General features: G+C 49.4%; 1 protein-coding gene across 2 annotated transcripts in view; it reads left to right on the plus strand.

The window, feature by feature from the left end:
- Positions 1-9161: 9161 nt before the first annotated feature.
- The window catches only part of ST8SIA2 (ST8 alpha-N-acetyl-neuraminide alpha-2,8-sialyltransferase 2), a gene marked incomplete at its 5' end in the record, with an annotated part of 29842 nt that continues 21931 nt past the window's right edge, over positions 9162-17072 (plus strand). For both annotated transcript variants that reach the window (XM_084268319.1, XM_084268320.1), the window contains one exon: positions 9162-9259. In XM_084268319.1, coding sequence (XP_084124445.1) covers positions 9162-9259 — 98 coding nt within the window. The remainder of the gene's footprint in view (positions 9260-17072) is intronic.

A 17072-nucleotide genomic window follows, 5' to 3' on the forward strand; every position in this document is an offset into this window, starting at 1 on the left:
AACAGGAGCAATAAAGCTTGATTGATTATTATATTCCCATATATAAATGGAGATTATTTTTTTCCAGTTGAAATCTATGAACAACCGACAAGTTTGACTGGGATGCAAATGAAGCATTAAGTCTGCTCCTCAAGTAATTAAATCCAACTCCTCAAGCCAAGTCAACACTGATGCTTCTGAGCCTTCTTTGTGTCATCAGACCCTCAGCTTTGCAGAGCTGGATAGGCAGCTGGGACACTTGGTGCCATGTGTCTCCATGGATCTGCAGAAGCATCAGGCCAGAGGGGTCTCCCCCTTTTGCAATCCCAAAAGCTGAAGCAGAAACGAAATGGGGTGGCCCAGGCTATTGTTTGAGACCTTGTTTCTGATGAGGTCAAATTTAGCCATCAGAGTCAAGAGCTCTGATGTGTGATTGTGTCCTCCTTTAGAGCTTAACTTTTTGTGATGTGAAAGGTCTAACAAGTGCTGATGAACATCCGTGTTCCCCTTGTTCTCTCCACAGCACTGTGCAGCCCCCTGCTATGCTGCTGCAGGTCCTGCTGCCGACTGCTCCATCCTGGCGAAATCCACAGGTTGCTCCAATGCAGAGCAAAGGTGAACTCCTTTGCTAACTTCGATTCAGGGTGGCCAAGGTAATGGACTCTTCACTGGAGGCTGCAGGGATTCAGCACCTCACAGAATCAGGCCTTTTGGTGAGCTCAGAGTTAATCTTCATGCAATTCCCTCATGCAATACTGTACTTTAGAAACATTCCCATCTGCCAATGCAGGTATTCATCAGGTCGATGAACATCGTGATTGGCTTCAGCTGACACAGATTCTGCCTTTTTTTTATGCTGTATCAGAGGCTTATTCTCTGCAACGCTCTCTTCATTGTTCACCTACCCTGGAGACAGCCGCTCGCTGTGAAATGTATCTCCCAGGCATCTCAGAGCCTATTCTCTTACACACAGACCTGAGATGGCTATCAGCATCCAAAACTCCCTGCAAAGGCCCGTGACTGAGGAAAGCGTGATGAGGTGTGCTCTGGAAGAGGAAACACCCTGGCTTCCAACGAAGCAAACCCAAGAATTTTCCTCTAATTTATTTATGGAAAGAAGCAAGGGAAACCTTTCTTGTTCCTCCAAATAAAACCCTCTCGTTCCTTGACTAACCATTCAATAACCTCACAAGGAGTGGAAGCATTCCCCCATCCCCTGTAGATTTTGTTCCTTGTACTGTTAGCTAAATATATGCCGGCACACCACTTACTGCGGCAGGCAGGCTCATGATCTTTGCATGGCTTCTTCCCCTCTAGGAATGCCATAAATAAATCACGAGGTCAGGAAGGCTGTTACATGCCTGTGGTCTCTCTCCCCCACGCTGGCTCTTTTCCTCTCTGCTTTCTCCTCCTACATCTGTACAGCACGCTTAAACCTGCCAGGAGCGTTACATGCAGCCTCCCTCTTCTGCTGGTCTCTCGCTATGCTAGGTACAACCTAGCAGCAGATCGATCATTCATATTCCTCACCACAGAGGACATTAATGAACTAAGATCAGAGCAAAAATCACATTTAGGCTGTACTAAAGCTTTCCTTCCAGAGCAACTTGCTCGCCGAACTGACAAATCAGGTTTCCAAGGCGGTGGGTTTTCAAGTGTGTGGTGCTACACAGCCAGGGTCATGTATTCAAAAACTGTCCTGAAGTAGAGCCTGATATTCAAAATATCCTGTCCCAGCTGCTTCTACTCTGATTGGGGTGTTTGCAATGCTGTAAGAACTTATTTGATCAAACGTAGGTGATTGTTCCTTGGTGGTGGCCGCCAAGAGGCAAGTTCTGAAGTGAGCTCTAGGCAAAGAAGTTCTGTTCTTGTTCGCAGGAGGAGCTCACCTGGGGCTCATGGTCTGCCTGCAGCTTCTGGCTAGACCTCTTTGGGGGAAATCCCTCTGCCCTACTTTATTTTCTAAAAATTCCCTTTGTTCTGAAGCCTAGGCCATTCACTCAGCAGCTCTGCCCACCACAAAGGACATGAAGGATGGCAAATATTAGTATAAAAGAGGAGAAAAAAACCCCATTCGTTATTGATGGGGGGGCACAATGACATTCCCTGAAGACAGAAATCAAGTGCCTTTCTAGAGCTGAAATGAGTTTTTGCATTAAAGGCCTTTTGTCCAGAGGTTTTTCAGCTGTTAGCAAGAGGTGGAGAGAAGAAAAAGTTACCTTCTGTACCTTGCCCCTTAACATTTTGTCCCTTTTGCTAAATGGAACATATTGAATCTCCTGTTTTCCTTGCAGGAAGATTCTCATTTGCAAAGGACAATGCGTGCAGGTGGGGGGCAGGAGAGATTGTTGGGGATTTTTCTTTTTCAGTTGTTTTAATTGCTGTTGTAATCTGAATATTTTGCAGCAATTTAGATCAAAATTTTCCAAAGGACCAGAAGAAGAATGGGAAAAAGCAAGACATCCTTCTCACAGGTTTACTCTGGTATGCTCATCACTAAGGTCATAGACTTCTGAGTGGTTAGCAGCACTATTGTCTTTATTTGGATTTTCCCAGAGGACCGTCATAAAGATTTCTTCCTCCTCTTTTATCTATTCTTGTGTCATCTTGTCCACCCCTCTGTTTCCATTCTAACTTCTTAGAAGCAGGAACTACCTGAAATCTCAGCTTGCAAGAAACCCTTTCCCATACTTTGCAGTGTCTGTGCATGGCTTATTTCTTCATCCCATATGTAGGTTTGTTTATCCAAACTAGGTAGATTTACCTCCTCAACACCACTGGGGAGAGTAATTGGGTTTCTGTCAAGTATTGGACAAGATTAATCAAACCTGCCAACTCGAAACACGCCAAAACTAGACTCAAATAGGACCTGTGCTTTAAGGGCCATGAAATGTGGGCAGCTTTCAAATGCATCAAGTACCACGATGAAGGTGTACTGCAGAAACAAACCTAAAAGAAATGTTACATCTTAGCAGCTTTGAACTGAGATAAGAGACAAAATTCAAAACCTGGGTGAGGTCTCAATTTGGCACCTGAAACTTCTATCTGTTTATCAGGCACTTAAAATCTACCATTAGAAGGGAGAACTACTTATCAGTTTGGAATTATCTGGGGGGTATGAGTTGCTAAATCATTGCTGGCCTTATGCAGGGGATGTGCATGCTTCACACGCAGCAGAGCTCACACGCCTATTCAAAGACACTGAAAACATGGCCTTGCAGAGTAATTATTTCTCTATGGGAAGAGAAGAACAAGGGTGATGTGTGTGGGTTAGGGGAGAGGCAGGGAAGAAGGCAGGTAACTCATACCGTTTCTGTTTCAGGACTATCAGCAAAAGGCTGTTTCGTTCCTCTGGTGACAGTGAAAAACAAATGCTGCAAGTGCAGGAAGGGCTGGGATAGCCTGGATGAGCCTGGAGTGCCCACACTGGGATCCACTGCTGGCACTCATTCCTCCTGTGGAGTTTGGCACAGGTCGGTGGAAACACGGCATCATCTATGCTCTTCAAAGCTGAAGCATCTTTCAGCCCTTTCTTCTCCTGCTTTCCGCACCGTGGTGGTCTGCAGGGTATCAAAAACATACCTAGGTTTGAGATTCCTCCTTCCAAAAACAAGGTTCCCCCCTTACTGTGTGTGGGTAAGTACACATGAGCTCACACAGCACTGCCACCCAGTGGCTTGCGAACCACAGGGGAGGGAGGGAGGGGGATGTAAACTGCTTTAGTTTGGGGGTTATCCCCATTACTATGGTACAAAAAACTTCCTACAAGCAGGTATCCAGCTCTGCCTTCCCAACCTGGAGGTGCCCGGCTACGCACGCAGACACAGCCAGGCTGTGAAAGCGTGCCAGCTGTGCAGCTGCAAATATCAATACCTGTGCATTGGGTTCAGATAACAGGCAATTTGCAACAGTCACACATACTCTGCCATTCCCCTTTCTTGTGTGTGCGTGGTTAATTGTGAGGGGGAGGATGGCAGACCTTATCTCTTGCGACTAGTGGTGGCAAAACTGAAAAATCGTTTTCATTACCAGGTGGAAGGCTTTTCACATGCAAATTATCAATATCATTGTGAATGTGGCATTTTTTATTAATCCAAACCACCTTATCTGACCAAAAAGAGGGAGAGATCATTCTTGTTTTATATCAAACATTTTGCTCTGACAATGGTGAGTCCTATTTGATGAAATGTTGCATGGATCGCACCATTTTTGCAATTTACTACAGAAGAGAAAGAAAAAGAAAGGACTAATGGATGGGGGTGGGTTTGGGGATCTTGGGGTGGGGTTGGGGGTTGTTTTTTTCTTGCTTTTGCTCTTTTTCTCTTTAGAACACTGCCAGTCATATGATGCCAGTTTGCGTAAGCGTTTTAACTTCTCTTCTTCAACATCAAAGAAACTGATCTGGTTTTATAGATGTATTTTTGTCTCCCTATTGTGTGCACTTCCCCTTCAGACACTGAGGAAATAAGGTCACATTCCCTACTGAGTCCATCCTTTTTTACTGACTTTACTTTCTTGAAATCCTAATAGAGCTTGAAATTAATGCAGTTTAACAATCATCTTCTCCCTTTCTTGCAAGCCACCAAAGCTTTCTTGTTGCTGCTATACCACTCTGGGTATCAGGGAGAGAAGTCCTCTTTCCAATGGCACAAATCCCCAGGAAGATAAAATGATGAGGGTTTTGGCTCTTCATCCACAGAAAATGCTCTCCCATCCAACCTAAGAGATGAGGAGCAGTGATGCTTCTTCCTTTAGTTCAACAGGGAAAGGACCACAAAAAGTTACAGACCCTTCTGATGTGACTAACTTCAGATTCACTGACATTAGCACATGTCTAAATGCCTTTGCTGGGGTTCTGTCTCAGTATTACTTCTTAAAAGCAAACCATATTCATAACAAACATCAATCTGGGAGTCCTGTAAGCATTTGGGACCCACAGCTCCTCCAGGAAACAGGTGAATGCACTTCAGTAATGAACTTAGCACTTTGGGATCCAGCTCAGAAACATTTACCCAAGGGTAAGCAAAGCCAGGTGAGGAGACTGCCAGCTCTGGGGGCTGTTTGGTTGTTACTAGTGGTGGTCCATCCAGGAGCACAGAGGCTGTGGATTTCTGATGTTGGAGTGGTATACTCTAGTCCCTTGCTCTGCATGGACACCAGCAAGAGCATTTGGGAGATGGAGGGCATCAAGCCAACTGAATCAGCATCCTTCCTTCTGCTAATGAATTTACTGGGGGAGGAAAAGGCACTTCATGCCCCTTGGGAGTCGCCTGACTTTCACAGGAGGGACGGAGGGTTTCACTGGGGAAAGCACCTCGAGGCAAGTTCGTTGCCAATAACGAGGCAATGAAACATCGCGACCCTGGTTAACACAGGCTCCCATTTGTCATGCCTGCTCATCACATCAGAGTACTGTTTAGCTGTATAAAACGGGCTGTAAACTTTGTTCATTTTGGCTGACGGATATGATAAAGGTTATGTGCGTTTTACAGCATTACGAATTTGATGGAGAAAGGTCCCCTGAGACCTCTTGCCACACTAGGTCTTATCATTCGTCATAGCATGGCAAAGACCGCCTGGGTCATCTTCTTTGTCCCTCCTTTGCTTGTTCAGGAGTCACTACCTTTCTCAATGATGCTTTTCATATAGATTAAAAGCATTTTAAATATGTATTACTTTTGCACTCTCTGACTATCTGTGCCTTTCATACCCACATCTTAAATTCATCTCCTCTCTGCCAGTTGTTTGTAAATGTCCCTAGGTGTTTAACTCTTATTCCCTGAGTCCTCTGAGCTATTGTTGGTGAGTATGGCTATTACATATTCCTGATATTTCTCAAAGGTCAAAAGAAAATGTAAAAATGCCATTTCTTTTCTCTTCTCCTGTCAAAGCAAAGCGCAGTATTGTTCTGGTGCAGATACTTTTGCTGTTATGGTAAGATATTTTTTTTTCAGTATACCTTCTTGTATTTACTGCAAATATTCTGGATATAAAGTTATTTCCTCGAATTATTAGAAACTAGAAGATATCATAGCCTTTTATTCTGTTTCAGAACATATTACTCTACCACAACAGTCTATTTGCGACGGTTTGTTCTCATCTTCCTGCAACACATCTTACAAATGAGACATAAAATTGAGGCTCTGGATGCCTACAGACCCAATCCTACAACATTTATGCACCTGGTTAAGTTGAATCATGTGAGGATTCATAGTGAATTGAATGTGCAAAATGACTAATAATTGAGGAACTATGGCAATTGCTCCAAAGCAGTCTGCAGTTCCTCAGGATAAAGAGGAATGTGTGAAACCAGGGTGCATTTTTCCTCCTCACCCAAAATCTGTTCGGGACACTCTAAAGGAAGGACTCTGAGCAAATGCAGAGTAAAAGATCCTCTCTTGCAATCAGTCCCTATCATATCCATTTCTTTCTATCGCTACAGCAAGGCTCCTGGTCATGCAGAACTTGGCCCTCAGCAGTGCAACAAGATCTCCAGGTTTTCATTGCCGAGTCACACTTGGTGATGTTACACAGCCTCATTAATTGATTATGAAATAATTCAGCAAGCTGCGCTGTTCCTCTGTCTTCTATATAGCTTGCTGCCTCCTTCTTCAAACCTGGCTGTACTTCAAGGTCCTGGTCCTCGTGTTTGAAGCCTGATAGCTGAAGAATGACCTTTTTCTCTTACCTACATCTTTCATAGGAATAAAGCAACAGATGACACCAAGTACAGGATCCACAGAGCTCTTTGTGCAAGCCCCTAGCAGTGGAGCTCTCCAGTGAAGGGCATCAAGCTTAACTCTCAGCTCAACCTGCAAGGGGGTTGGTTGATGGGAGGGGTGGGGGGTTTTTCCCATTTCAATTAATAGCAACATTTCCATGGATTTATGCAGGAACAGAGTCAAATCCCAGCATGTCTTTTAACACAAGCTTCTCCTCAGCAGAAGGAACATGTCGGCCCCCATGAGAGTCCCTATCCAGGCAAACCGACTCCCACCACAGTCTGAACAATCCCCCCCACTTACTGCTCAGCCTCCACTGAGATTTCCATTCTTGCACATCGCCACCGTGATTGGCAGCGGAAACAGAAAGATCAGACAAAAGAAGCCGAAACACCACCTGGGATGGAGCTGGAAAAAAAAAGATGCAGGAGCAGATATCTCCATCTGTATTCTCAAGGATGTGTAAGCCAGGGGAAGCCAGGTGTGGTGCGGTGCTCCCGAATCACAGGGGACTGGTGCTCTGCTCTGCTGCATCTCGGGAAACCCCAATGTCAGTCCCCGCACCTGCAAGGTCACCTCAAAGCCTGTTTCCTCATCCTCAGGCCAGTCACTCTGCTATGAAACTCCAGAAAAAGGGTGAGCAAAAGGAGTCCAAGAAGAATAAAACAGAAGGAAAATGAGGCTTTTCTCAGATTTATGCAGAAGGTAAATTATGGGGCTACTTACACCACCTAAAATCGCTTTCTCCCCGGGGGCCTGAATATGCTCTATTATAAAAGCTGTATACTGGACTGTAAAGTTGCCATATATACTACGGTGTAATTGTACCAGACTCACCTACGTTGTATTTTTTTACCTATAAATGTAATGGTGATTTGTTTGTCTCCTCTTTCTTCAAGAGTTTCAGAATCCCCAGGAAAGCACATTGCCTGTAACGGGCCCCTTCTACCATTTAATCCAGATACAAGTCTTCTGCTCAGTAGGCCTGCCCACGTACAATATGGGTGTTCTGCATCCCAGGGAAGTATGGACATGCTTACCCCAGTGCAAAGCACCTCAGCGTCCTGGGTAGGAATCACACACCACTGACAGTGCATCACACCCTCAGCAGCGGAACTTTTGTGTCGTGTTGTTGCAAAAAGCCTTGCACAGAAGGGAAAATGGCAGCGTTCCAAGTGGCCCCAGTTAATAGCTCTGTTTTGCTTAATGGTGCCTCCCATTCAGACTAAAGATGCTGTTTTAAATATGTAAGCAATTAGTATCTCTCTCTCTCAACACATCTGTGCTTCTGCTGCTTCTTCTATCTGCTGCATTATAAATCCTCTGCGTCCCTCTCCAGCTCGGCGGTGCGTATATCACCAGACATTCTGATTTTCAGCAACTTTCTGATCCGAAAGAATTACGTTTGCATTTGGAGATGCTCTGCCAGGCTGGCCTTGCCTAACCCTGCCAGCCTCTCCTCCCCAGGGCTAGCGCTGGACTAGCAGATAACCAGTATATAGGGAAAGGGCCTCTTGGTCTTTTTTGGCCATACTGTGGTCCAGCCAGTCCCGTTTCCCTTCTTCCCAACTTTCATCTCCTTTCCTAGGCAGAAACTGCAACCTTTACTCTCCATAACAAAATCTAAGGTCGTGCTTGTAGCCCAGAGGTTGCTCTCAGGGGCTGCGAGGGTGGCAGAGGCACATTTGGGACCCCTTGTGTGGTTTCTGCTTGACAGATTCTCCCTGTTCCAACTCCAGCGAGATGCAGGCAGCTGTGTGGTTATCACAGCCGGTATTTACGATACGGCAAAGAATTACTGCTGCCGAAATGGGCGTTAATAGTAATAGGGATAGGTGTGATTATCCTTCATTGTTTACAAAGTGCCTTTCATCCCAAAAGATCCACTTTACCGCATGCACGCTGCGAGGGAGGGAGGGAGAGGTGCGCTCAGCGCCATGGCAAACAGCGGTGAGCTTTGTCTTGGTTTATTGCATCTTTCTGCCCTTTCGCCGAGAAACCGCCCGCCTGCGCGTACCCCTCCAGCCAGGGCTGACCCTGCCACACCGCGCCGGTGCGCGCAAGGGAGGAGACGTGCCGCGGCCGCGCAGGGGAACGCGACAACAAAAAGCCGCCCGCTGACAGAGGGCACGTCCGAGGGCGGGGAGGCTGAGGTTCGCCCCGCTCCCCTCCTTTCCTCCCCCGACCCCGGGGTGAGAAGCAACCGCTACCCGCCGCTCCTGGGACGCGCCGCAAACTTTATCGGCGGGGGGCGGCGGGGGCAGAGCCCGCCCCGTGCGCCCCCTCCCCGCGCCGGGCGGGGCGGGACGGGCGCTCCGCGGGCGCCGAGGGGGCGGAGCGGCCCCGCCGGGCGGCGGCGGCGGCGGCGCCGAGCCGGGACGCGGCGCCGCGCTCCGCACCCCGCGGAGCGGCGCGGAGCGGCCCAGCCAAGCTCAGCTCATCAGCCCAAGCCCGGGAGCCATGCCGCTGCCGTGCCGGGGCTGGACGCTGGCGCTGCTTACGCTGCTTGTCGGTTTTCTCATCTTCGCCGATATCTCCGAGATCGAGGAGGAAAGCGGGTAAATACTCCCTTCCTTCCCCGCCGCGGAGGGGTGCGGAGGGGCGCGGGTGATGGGGGTGCTGGAGGCGGAGGAGAAAGCGGAGGCGGCGGCGGCGCTGGCGGAGGGTGGGGAAGCGCCCGGACAGTTTCTTTGTCTCCGGCTCTCTCGGTTTCTTGCCGCGCCGAAGTGGGAAGGGAGCTCGCTCCGCTCCCGCGCATTGTCGCGGAACCGGCGGCAGCCCCGGTCGGGACCGCCCCACCGGCGGGCAGGACGGGGCGCGGGGCCGGGGGAGGGGGCAGCCACGCCGGTCCGGGCAGGGGTGAGGGACCTGGTACTGCTGCTGTTAGAGACGCAGAGGTGCCGGTCCGGGTGGGGATGCTGGATCGGGTACCGGTCTCATTGGAGATGTTGGAGAAGATAGTGGTCTGGAGAGAGGGGTTTGGGTGAGGGCAGCGCTCAGGTGTTGATGGTTAAGGTCCCCAAGCGGGATACTGGTGCAGGCAGTCTGCTGGCCGGGAACGGGGGGGCAAGTTGCAGCCACGGGGGCTTGGGTGCCGGTGCTGGTCCGGGTGGGTGTGGTGGAGAGGGCACCGGCTCACGGAGACGATGGATGAGGGAGCAGTCTGATGGAGCAAGGGCCGGTCCGCAGGGTGTGAGAGACTGAGCAGGGACCAGCTGGGTGGAGGTGATGGAGCAGGGTGGGAGAGCTCAAACCCCTTTTTGGTCCCCGTGGGCTGCATCAGGGTCTTTGTGATCACCCCTTCCCTGTCACCTCCAGAGTGGGTGCTTATATGCAAGTGCCCTGCGTGGCAGCAGCTAAAGCAGCCGCAAGTCTGAGGAGAGGAGCAATACCCTACCCAACCCATAAAGCCCATCTCTGAGGGCTGCTTGGAAACTTAGGGGATGAGAGGAACAAATGCAGAGGAGGGTTTGCGTTAACTTGAGGAACTTGCTGCAGCAGCGTGGGAAAAGAAATCAAATAATCCTAGTAACGTGGGGTTCCCAAATGGCAGGTCTCTGTGTTTGGGACCAGGTGGCATTGCCCACCGTGTTACATCAAAACAAACGCCTGGTGCTTGGTGCTAAAATTAGAAATGAAACACAGTGGATGTTTGTCATGGTTTCTTTGTTATAATATAGTGGGTGCCACAGGCAAGAAGTGCTTCAAAGGTCAACAGCCTTGTCCAGAAACATCCAGCACTGGACTCTAGGTTACCAGGCTAGATGAATTGTTGCCCTGCAACGATCTGGCATTCTCCATATAATAATAAAGGAACTGAAAAGCTTCTGAAGCATCCTCCCCATCGGACAGGCTGCTCTGATCCCATTGCCATTCTCCCATCTCTTCCGGTGTCTGTTCTTTCTTCTCTCTACTTGTCTATCAGATAGATCTGTCCGCTAGAACTTGTCGTGCCCTTATTGAAAATCTATTCTGTTTTGTTACTTACTTGTCCTGTTTTTCACCCTGTTTCATTAAGGATTCCCAGTGTTGTGGGGTTTTTTTTCTCCTCTCTTTTCTGTACATTGTATGGAAATTGGATGTTTGCTGGCTGCTTATCTCCAAGCCCTGGCATCTGAGTTTATTGCTGTAGTTCTTCCAAGGAAGTACTGCCAGGCAGTGCAGCGGCAGAGACGGCAACAGGGTCAAATGAGTTCCGTAGAAACGGCGAGCAGCTTGTTTCATACAGCACTGCAGAAATAACAGTGTGCAAAGTAACTAGCGAAGAAGATGAGCGCCCTTCACCCCAGGGTGTGAAGGATGGGTCCTGCAATCTGGTCTGAAACTGCCTTTTCATAGATAAGTTCCCACATCAACTGTGCTTCTGATACAGGGATTCACTGAGCAAAGGTGGGACACTGCTATACTCAGATGTAGTCATGAAGCAGGGCAAGCTGACCCTCTCTCTTGCTTTGCTGTCTCCCACCCACTTCTTTCCCCATTGCATCTCCAAAGGGGGTTGGGTTTGTTGAGCTCCCTCACCCCAAACACAGCAAGGGACCAAACACTTGGTTCATCTTACACCCTCAGCTCTCAAGATGGGAGCCGGGCACTAAGACTGCTTCATCCCTGTGTGCTGCCATGGTACCAGGGATGGTCAACACGATGCTCTGACCTTGCTGAAGTATTATTGCTGGGCAGACATCAAAAAGCTGAATGCCATATCTGCAGGAGTTGAAAGGATGGTAGAGGGGTTTTGACTTTCAGGGCCACATGATAGCAGCATCTTGTGCAAACAGGTCCTATAGGTGAAGAGGACTGTGTGGTAGTGAAAGTGTACATCATTGTGGAGAAGGAGACCCTTATTAAGTTTTCCAGGTGCTCTCTGTGTGTCCAGGAGAGAACAGCACCTCTCCAGGAGAGGATGGGGAGGTCCCAGATATTTATGCAGCTCTTCCCCAGGTCAGGAATATTTGTCTGATGGATCGTGTACCTTGGCATCCTCTTCCACACCCCATAGACTGCCTTCTCTTCGGTCAACACAGCACAAGCATTAAGGAAAGCAAGGAGCTGGCCAGGTATCCCCTGGCAGGCTCACAGCACCAAGGGGGGAGGCTGGGAAATGCAGGCAGGTGTGACTCTTTTCTTTTTCCTTGGCATCGAAACACTCTCTAATTATTGTGAGGAGCGAACAGCTTGCCCACTTTTACACATACCCTGCCCCCTGCCTGTGATTTGGATTGTCTTTGGAAGAATATGCCTCATACGGGTGGGAGCCGGGGGGTGGGGGGAACATATTTCTCTCACCTACAAATACTGAGAAATCACAGAAAGAAAGAAAGAAAGAACAAAACGTTCATTAGGAACAAAGTGAGACTATAACGTTGCTGGCAAAAGGACACAAAGAAAAAAATAGCATGCTGTTTTCCCTGGACTGCAAGTTCCCAGTATCACAGGTGAAGGGAGGTGGGAGCCGAGGGCAGCTGGAGCTGCTCTGCCTTGCGCAGGATTCTAAGAAAGATGTTTGCTTCCTCAGGAGCCCTGTCTTACTCTGCCAGATATTCTTACACCACCTCCTGCAGACAGGAGATACTGAAACAAAGAGGTGTCAGGGCAAGGATGAAAATTCAGCAGTTCTTGCTCCCGACGCTGCGTTGCTCTCGTTAGCTTGTTCCTCTTGCCCTGCAGCCACCCCTGTGCGCGCGTTTTCATCCCGCGAGGTCCCTGTCGCTACATCTCCGTATCACCTGTATGCACATCGCTTGAATCGGGTGCTGGGGGCTGCCAGTGGGTGGGCAGACACGCTCATCCCGCTCACCTTGGCTCGCTCCTCGTGCTCACCGGTGTGTGCTGCCGCGGTGAAGTATTGCCAGTGCACACAGTCCTGGCACTTTCTTCCCAACAACCACCCGGTTCCGGCTGCCGAACTTTTCCTGCAGCCCCGTGGCGCCTGTGTTTCCCTCCATCACTCCCTCCATCGCTCCGGCTCTTTGTTTCCCTGGAAGAAAACAAAAGACACATTCACGTCTGTCTTGGGGAACACTAATGCGATCGCAGCCGTTTCTTCATCCGCCCCAGGACAGGGGAGCGGGCCGGACCTCTTGCCATGGAGGGAAGACAAAGGACTCGATGTCGAGTGGGATAATTATTGCCGGTGCTGAGGAGGAAAATTCTGCTCCTTGGTGGGAGTTTAAAGGGACTCTTTGTTATTATGCGTGTGTTGTAGCAGTTCTGCAGGGGTCCGGCTGTGTCCTGATTGTCTGTAGAGGGAGCTGGTGACCCGCTGCCACCAGGTGACTTCTCAAATTAGCGTGTGAGCCATCTTAGGGAGCACTTGACACTTGGTAATGGGCTGGACTTAATATGAGTCAACCTTTTCTCTGCTAGCCCGGACCACATGCCTTCCTATCTTGATTACATGAGGAATTACGTTCTGCTCTTTTTAAGTGATGGATTGGAGTATCTAATATTGCTGGCCTGCTTGGAAGCTTGTCAGTAAATTGCCACTTTTTCCTCATGTGCCCTTTTATAACACCTGCCTTTCACGGTGAGATGTTGTGTCCTCATCATGCCATGAAGAGGCGTTGTGTCCCTCTCGGTGGCCCATGCACGGTGGTGTGCTGCAGTCACAGAATTACAAGGTTGGAAAAGACCTTTAAGATCATCAGGTCCAACTGTTCCTGTCCTATGCTAAACCATATGCCTAAGTACCTCATCTACCCTTTTTTTAAACACATCCAGGGATGGTGACTCAACCCCCTTCCTGGGCAGCCTGTTCCATATCCCAACAACTCTTTCAGTGAAATTTTTTTTCCTAACATCTAATCTGACCCTGCCTTGGCACAGCTTAGTGCCATTTCCCCTTGTTCCATCTCTTGTCCCCTGGTTGAAGAGACCATCGCCCACCTCTCTGCACCCTCCTGTCAGGTCAGTGTAGGCGGTGATAAGGTCTCCCCTCAGCCTCCTCTTCTCCAAGCTAAACAGCCTCAGCTCCCTCATCTGCTTCTCATAGGATTTGCCCTCCAGCCCGTTCACCAGCCTGGTTGCCCTTCTCTGGACATGGATGAGGACCTCAATGTCCTTCTTATGGTGAGGAGCCCAGAACTGAACACAGTACTCGAGGTGCAGCCTCACCAATGCCGAGGCCATGGGCACAGTCACCTCCCCAGACCTACTGGCCACACTGGTTTTGATACAAAACACTTTTTGTCAGGGCTGGTCCATGGAATATAAGCATCCTGCTTTGGTCTTTCAGGTTGTGATTTCCTGCCCCTGACCCAGAGGTAGGCTTAAGATTTGCTCTCCACCAGGAAGTTTTCTTGTAAAAAGCGCTATATTCTCCCAATATCCCCTTTTGTGCACTTGCACAGTGGGCGCGTGCGAGCTGACAATTAACCGGGCTGGTCTGGAGGAGTAATGCCTCTCTGCAGGACAGAAACCCACAGACACCCTGTAACTATTCATGTAAATCAAGTCAATGGAGAGAGCTTTGTATTCCTTGGGTATGGCAGGGCTCTAACAAAAGCCCCGTGACGCATTGGTCTGGAAAATAAAAGCAATGTCGGAGCACTGATTTGAGTAAGAAAATACTTGGTGTAGGCTTTGATTGCAACTCTTCTGACAATAACTGAAGGTCCAGCAGCCTCTTTCAGGTTGGCTGCAGAGCTTCCTTTCCTTTCTGTAAAGCACTCCTTCATCTCCTGCTGCTCATCGGGTGGGCTGCTGTAGGGCTACATCCCAAAATCCCTGTGCTTCTGCCTAGAGCATACTAAAGGAGATGAAACTCCATAGCTTGTTTCCTTCAGCTGAGCTCCAAGGGGGCAGCAGGAGCGGTGGTACCTGCAGGGAAATGCTGTCTGGCAGGAGGGCTAGGAACAGCAGGGTGGAGAGCATTAGCAGCCTCCCTAGCAGTCCAGTGGAACAGAAAGAGAACCCAGTACTGTGCACGTAACTGGTCCCTCTAAGAGCTTTCCAGTACAGTTGGTGCAAACTTGTACTTCGGTCCAATCCTTGTTGTCAGCAGCTTGGAATACCCCCAAGGAGGGAATTCCTGAGCTCACTGTGAGGAGCTCAGTAGCTGTGGTAGGAGGATGCACATTGCCAGCCAGCACTTGAGCACAGAGTTGTTGATGCTGTGGCCAGTCACAGCAACCAGAGCGAAGCAATTCCCACAAGGGCTTCCAGTTTCCCTTTTGCCCAGGGTGAGGGGCTTTTTGTTCCCCACCTCCAACCCCTCAAGTGCACTGTTTCAGTCTGGAGAGCGAAGGAAACCTTTTTCTCCCTGCAGAGAACAAGGAGTTGCAAATGTTGGTTCATTTAGCAAAGGCTGGTTGAGCAGCTAACAGGGAGGTTAAGTGATTCAGCCATCAGCAGCGCAGTGCCTGCTCCTCCGTGCTACTGCCGTACTCACGGGCAGAGCGCAGAGCCCTGGGACCGCGGCCAGCAGTGACACAGCGGATCCTGCTGCCACCCTGAGCTCTCCTGGACATGGATAAAGGGGTCAGGGTTTGTGGGGTTTTTTTAATTCTCTGCAGCATCCATGGTTATTCTGCTTGGACATCTGTTCATCCGTGCCTGCTGGCATGCCAGGCATGCTTTTGATCTTCCAGGAAAACGCTTTAACAGGAGCTCACTTACCTCTTGTTGGGCTTTCCAGCTACAGGTATTTTGTTTTTTTCATCCCTGAGACCAGCACTACTTAAATACATCTACAGGCAGGGTTGCTATAAACCCCAGCTATTCCAAAGACAGATTTCCTCTAATTGCCTCCATCATTTGTTTTCCCCAGGACCGGATTATCCTCAGCAGCAAGAAATAAGCCCAAACTGCAATATTAGAAAATTATTATTTTGCAATTGTTCTGGTTCCCGTCCCCAGTTGCCTCTGGAAACAAGAGAGTTTCCTGGAACAGTACATTCACTGTAGGAGCAGAGTTTAAGGTCACCATCAGCAAACACCATGGCAGAGCAGGCTGGTGTCAGCAGCTCTGCCCCTTGCAATAGAAAAAAATAAGGAAAAAGGAAAACAAGAAAGCATATTTACAGCTCTCTTTTTTTCTTCTTCTTTTTTGTGTACCCTCTGTAAATCTAAACAACTCCTTGTCTTGGCCGAGCAGCAGCCTTGGTGATGGCCTTGAGAGATGCATCCTTATCAATAGCAGCAGCACTGGCTCCGATCGGGAAGCAAAAGGGCCGATCCAGGGAGAGGGGCAGGTGCTGCTGAGACCTGTCAGGATAGAAGCGATGATATGGGGTGAGAGGGAGCTGCAAGCAGGAAGGAAGATGACCCCAAGAGCGTGCTTGGTGTGTGGGTAGTGGGACCAAAGTGGTCCTCCTGAAGCAGTGAGTGATGCCAGAGCATGAACTCTGTGTCCTCCTGTCAGACAAGCCTGTTAGAAGTCCTTGCACCAGCCCGGGGGTGATGGTTGCTCTTGAGGGTGACACTACAAGGCAGAAACACTGTCAGCTTTAGGGGCATTCCCCTTTGCCAGGCGTTCAGCAGCTTCATTGCCCCGATCCTGCTGGCTCTGCTGTTGACCCTTCTGAGGCTCCTTGTTTGCACGGCGTTTGATTCATCGAGCTGGCTGCTCGCACACCGGGTCAGCTCTTTCTAAATTTAAGTGCCGGACTCTTTCTTATTGCTACTGCAAATAAAGTCCTTGTTATTGCGTGCAGAAATCCTCTGGGAATATCACAAACACACACAAAAAGAAAGCCAGGCTGGCTATCTGCATGCTGAGCACGCCGCCCCTCCCCGTCCAGCGCTCTCCGTGGGCAGGGCTGCTTTTAAAAGCACATATTGTCACAGTCACGACACAGTTTTGAAGTGCTTTCTCAAGGCCTCCCTCAAACAGCATCACCGTGGGCTCTGGGTATCACCTGTGTGTCTGGCAGCTCCTAATTGAAGGACAATTCTTCCACCCTGACCCAGCCCAGGCTTCACCAGCATCTTCAGGAATGTAATTCAGCTCTGAGCCAGCGGCTACAACAGGGGACATGAAGGTTAAGCATCGTCATGAGGCATCTTCAGCGCCTTTACAGACACCCAGAAGCACACTCGACCGCAGCTTAGTTGGTAATTAAGCTTCTCCTCCTTACTGCCACCTGGACTTCCATGGTGTAGCTCTGTGAGCCAGGGAGCAGAGAGGAGGCCAAACTCTGAAACCACTCTGGGCTTTTCCATTTTTGGCATCTGCACATTGTCATCTGGGGAATAAGTCCCTCAGAAAGTTCTGGGTGGCTCCATTGCAGGTGAGTGCCTGTAACGGTGGGCAAATATCTTGTGCAGATGGTCATTGTGGGGTGCAGCTCATATCCAGGTGCTCCCAGCCCTCTTTGTGTAGGCACCAGATGTAATCTTGAGGATGGTTGTGCAGAAGAACCATCCCAGGAG

Source organism: Gallinula chloropus, assembly GCF_964237585.1.
Source record: "Gallinula chloropus genome assembly, chromosome: 9".
NCBI classification, from domain to species: domain Eukaryota; kingdom Metazoa; phylum Chordata; class Aves; order Gruiformes; family Rallidae; genus Gallinula; species Gallinula chloropus.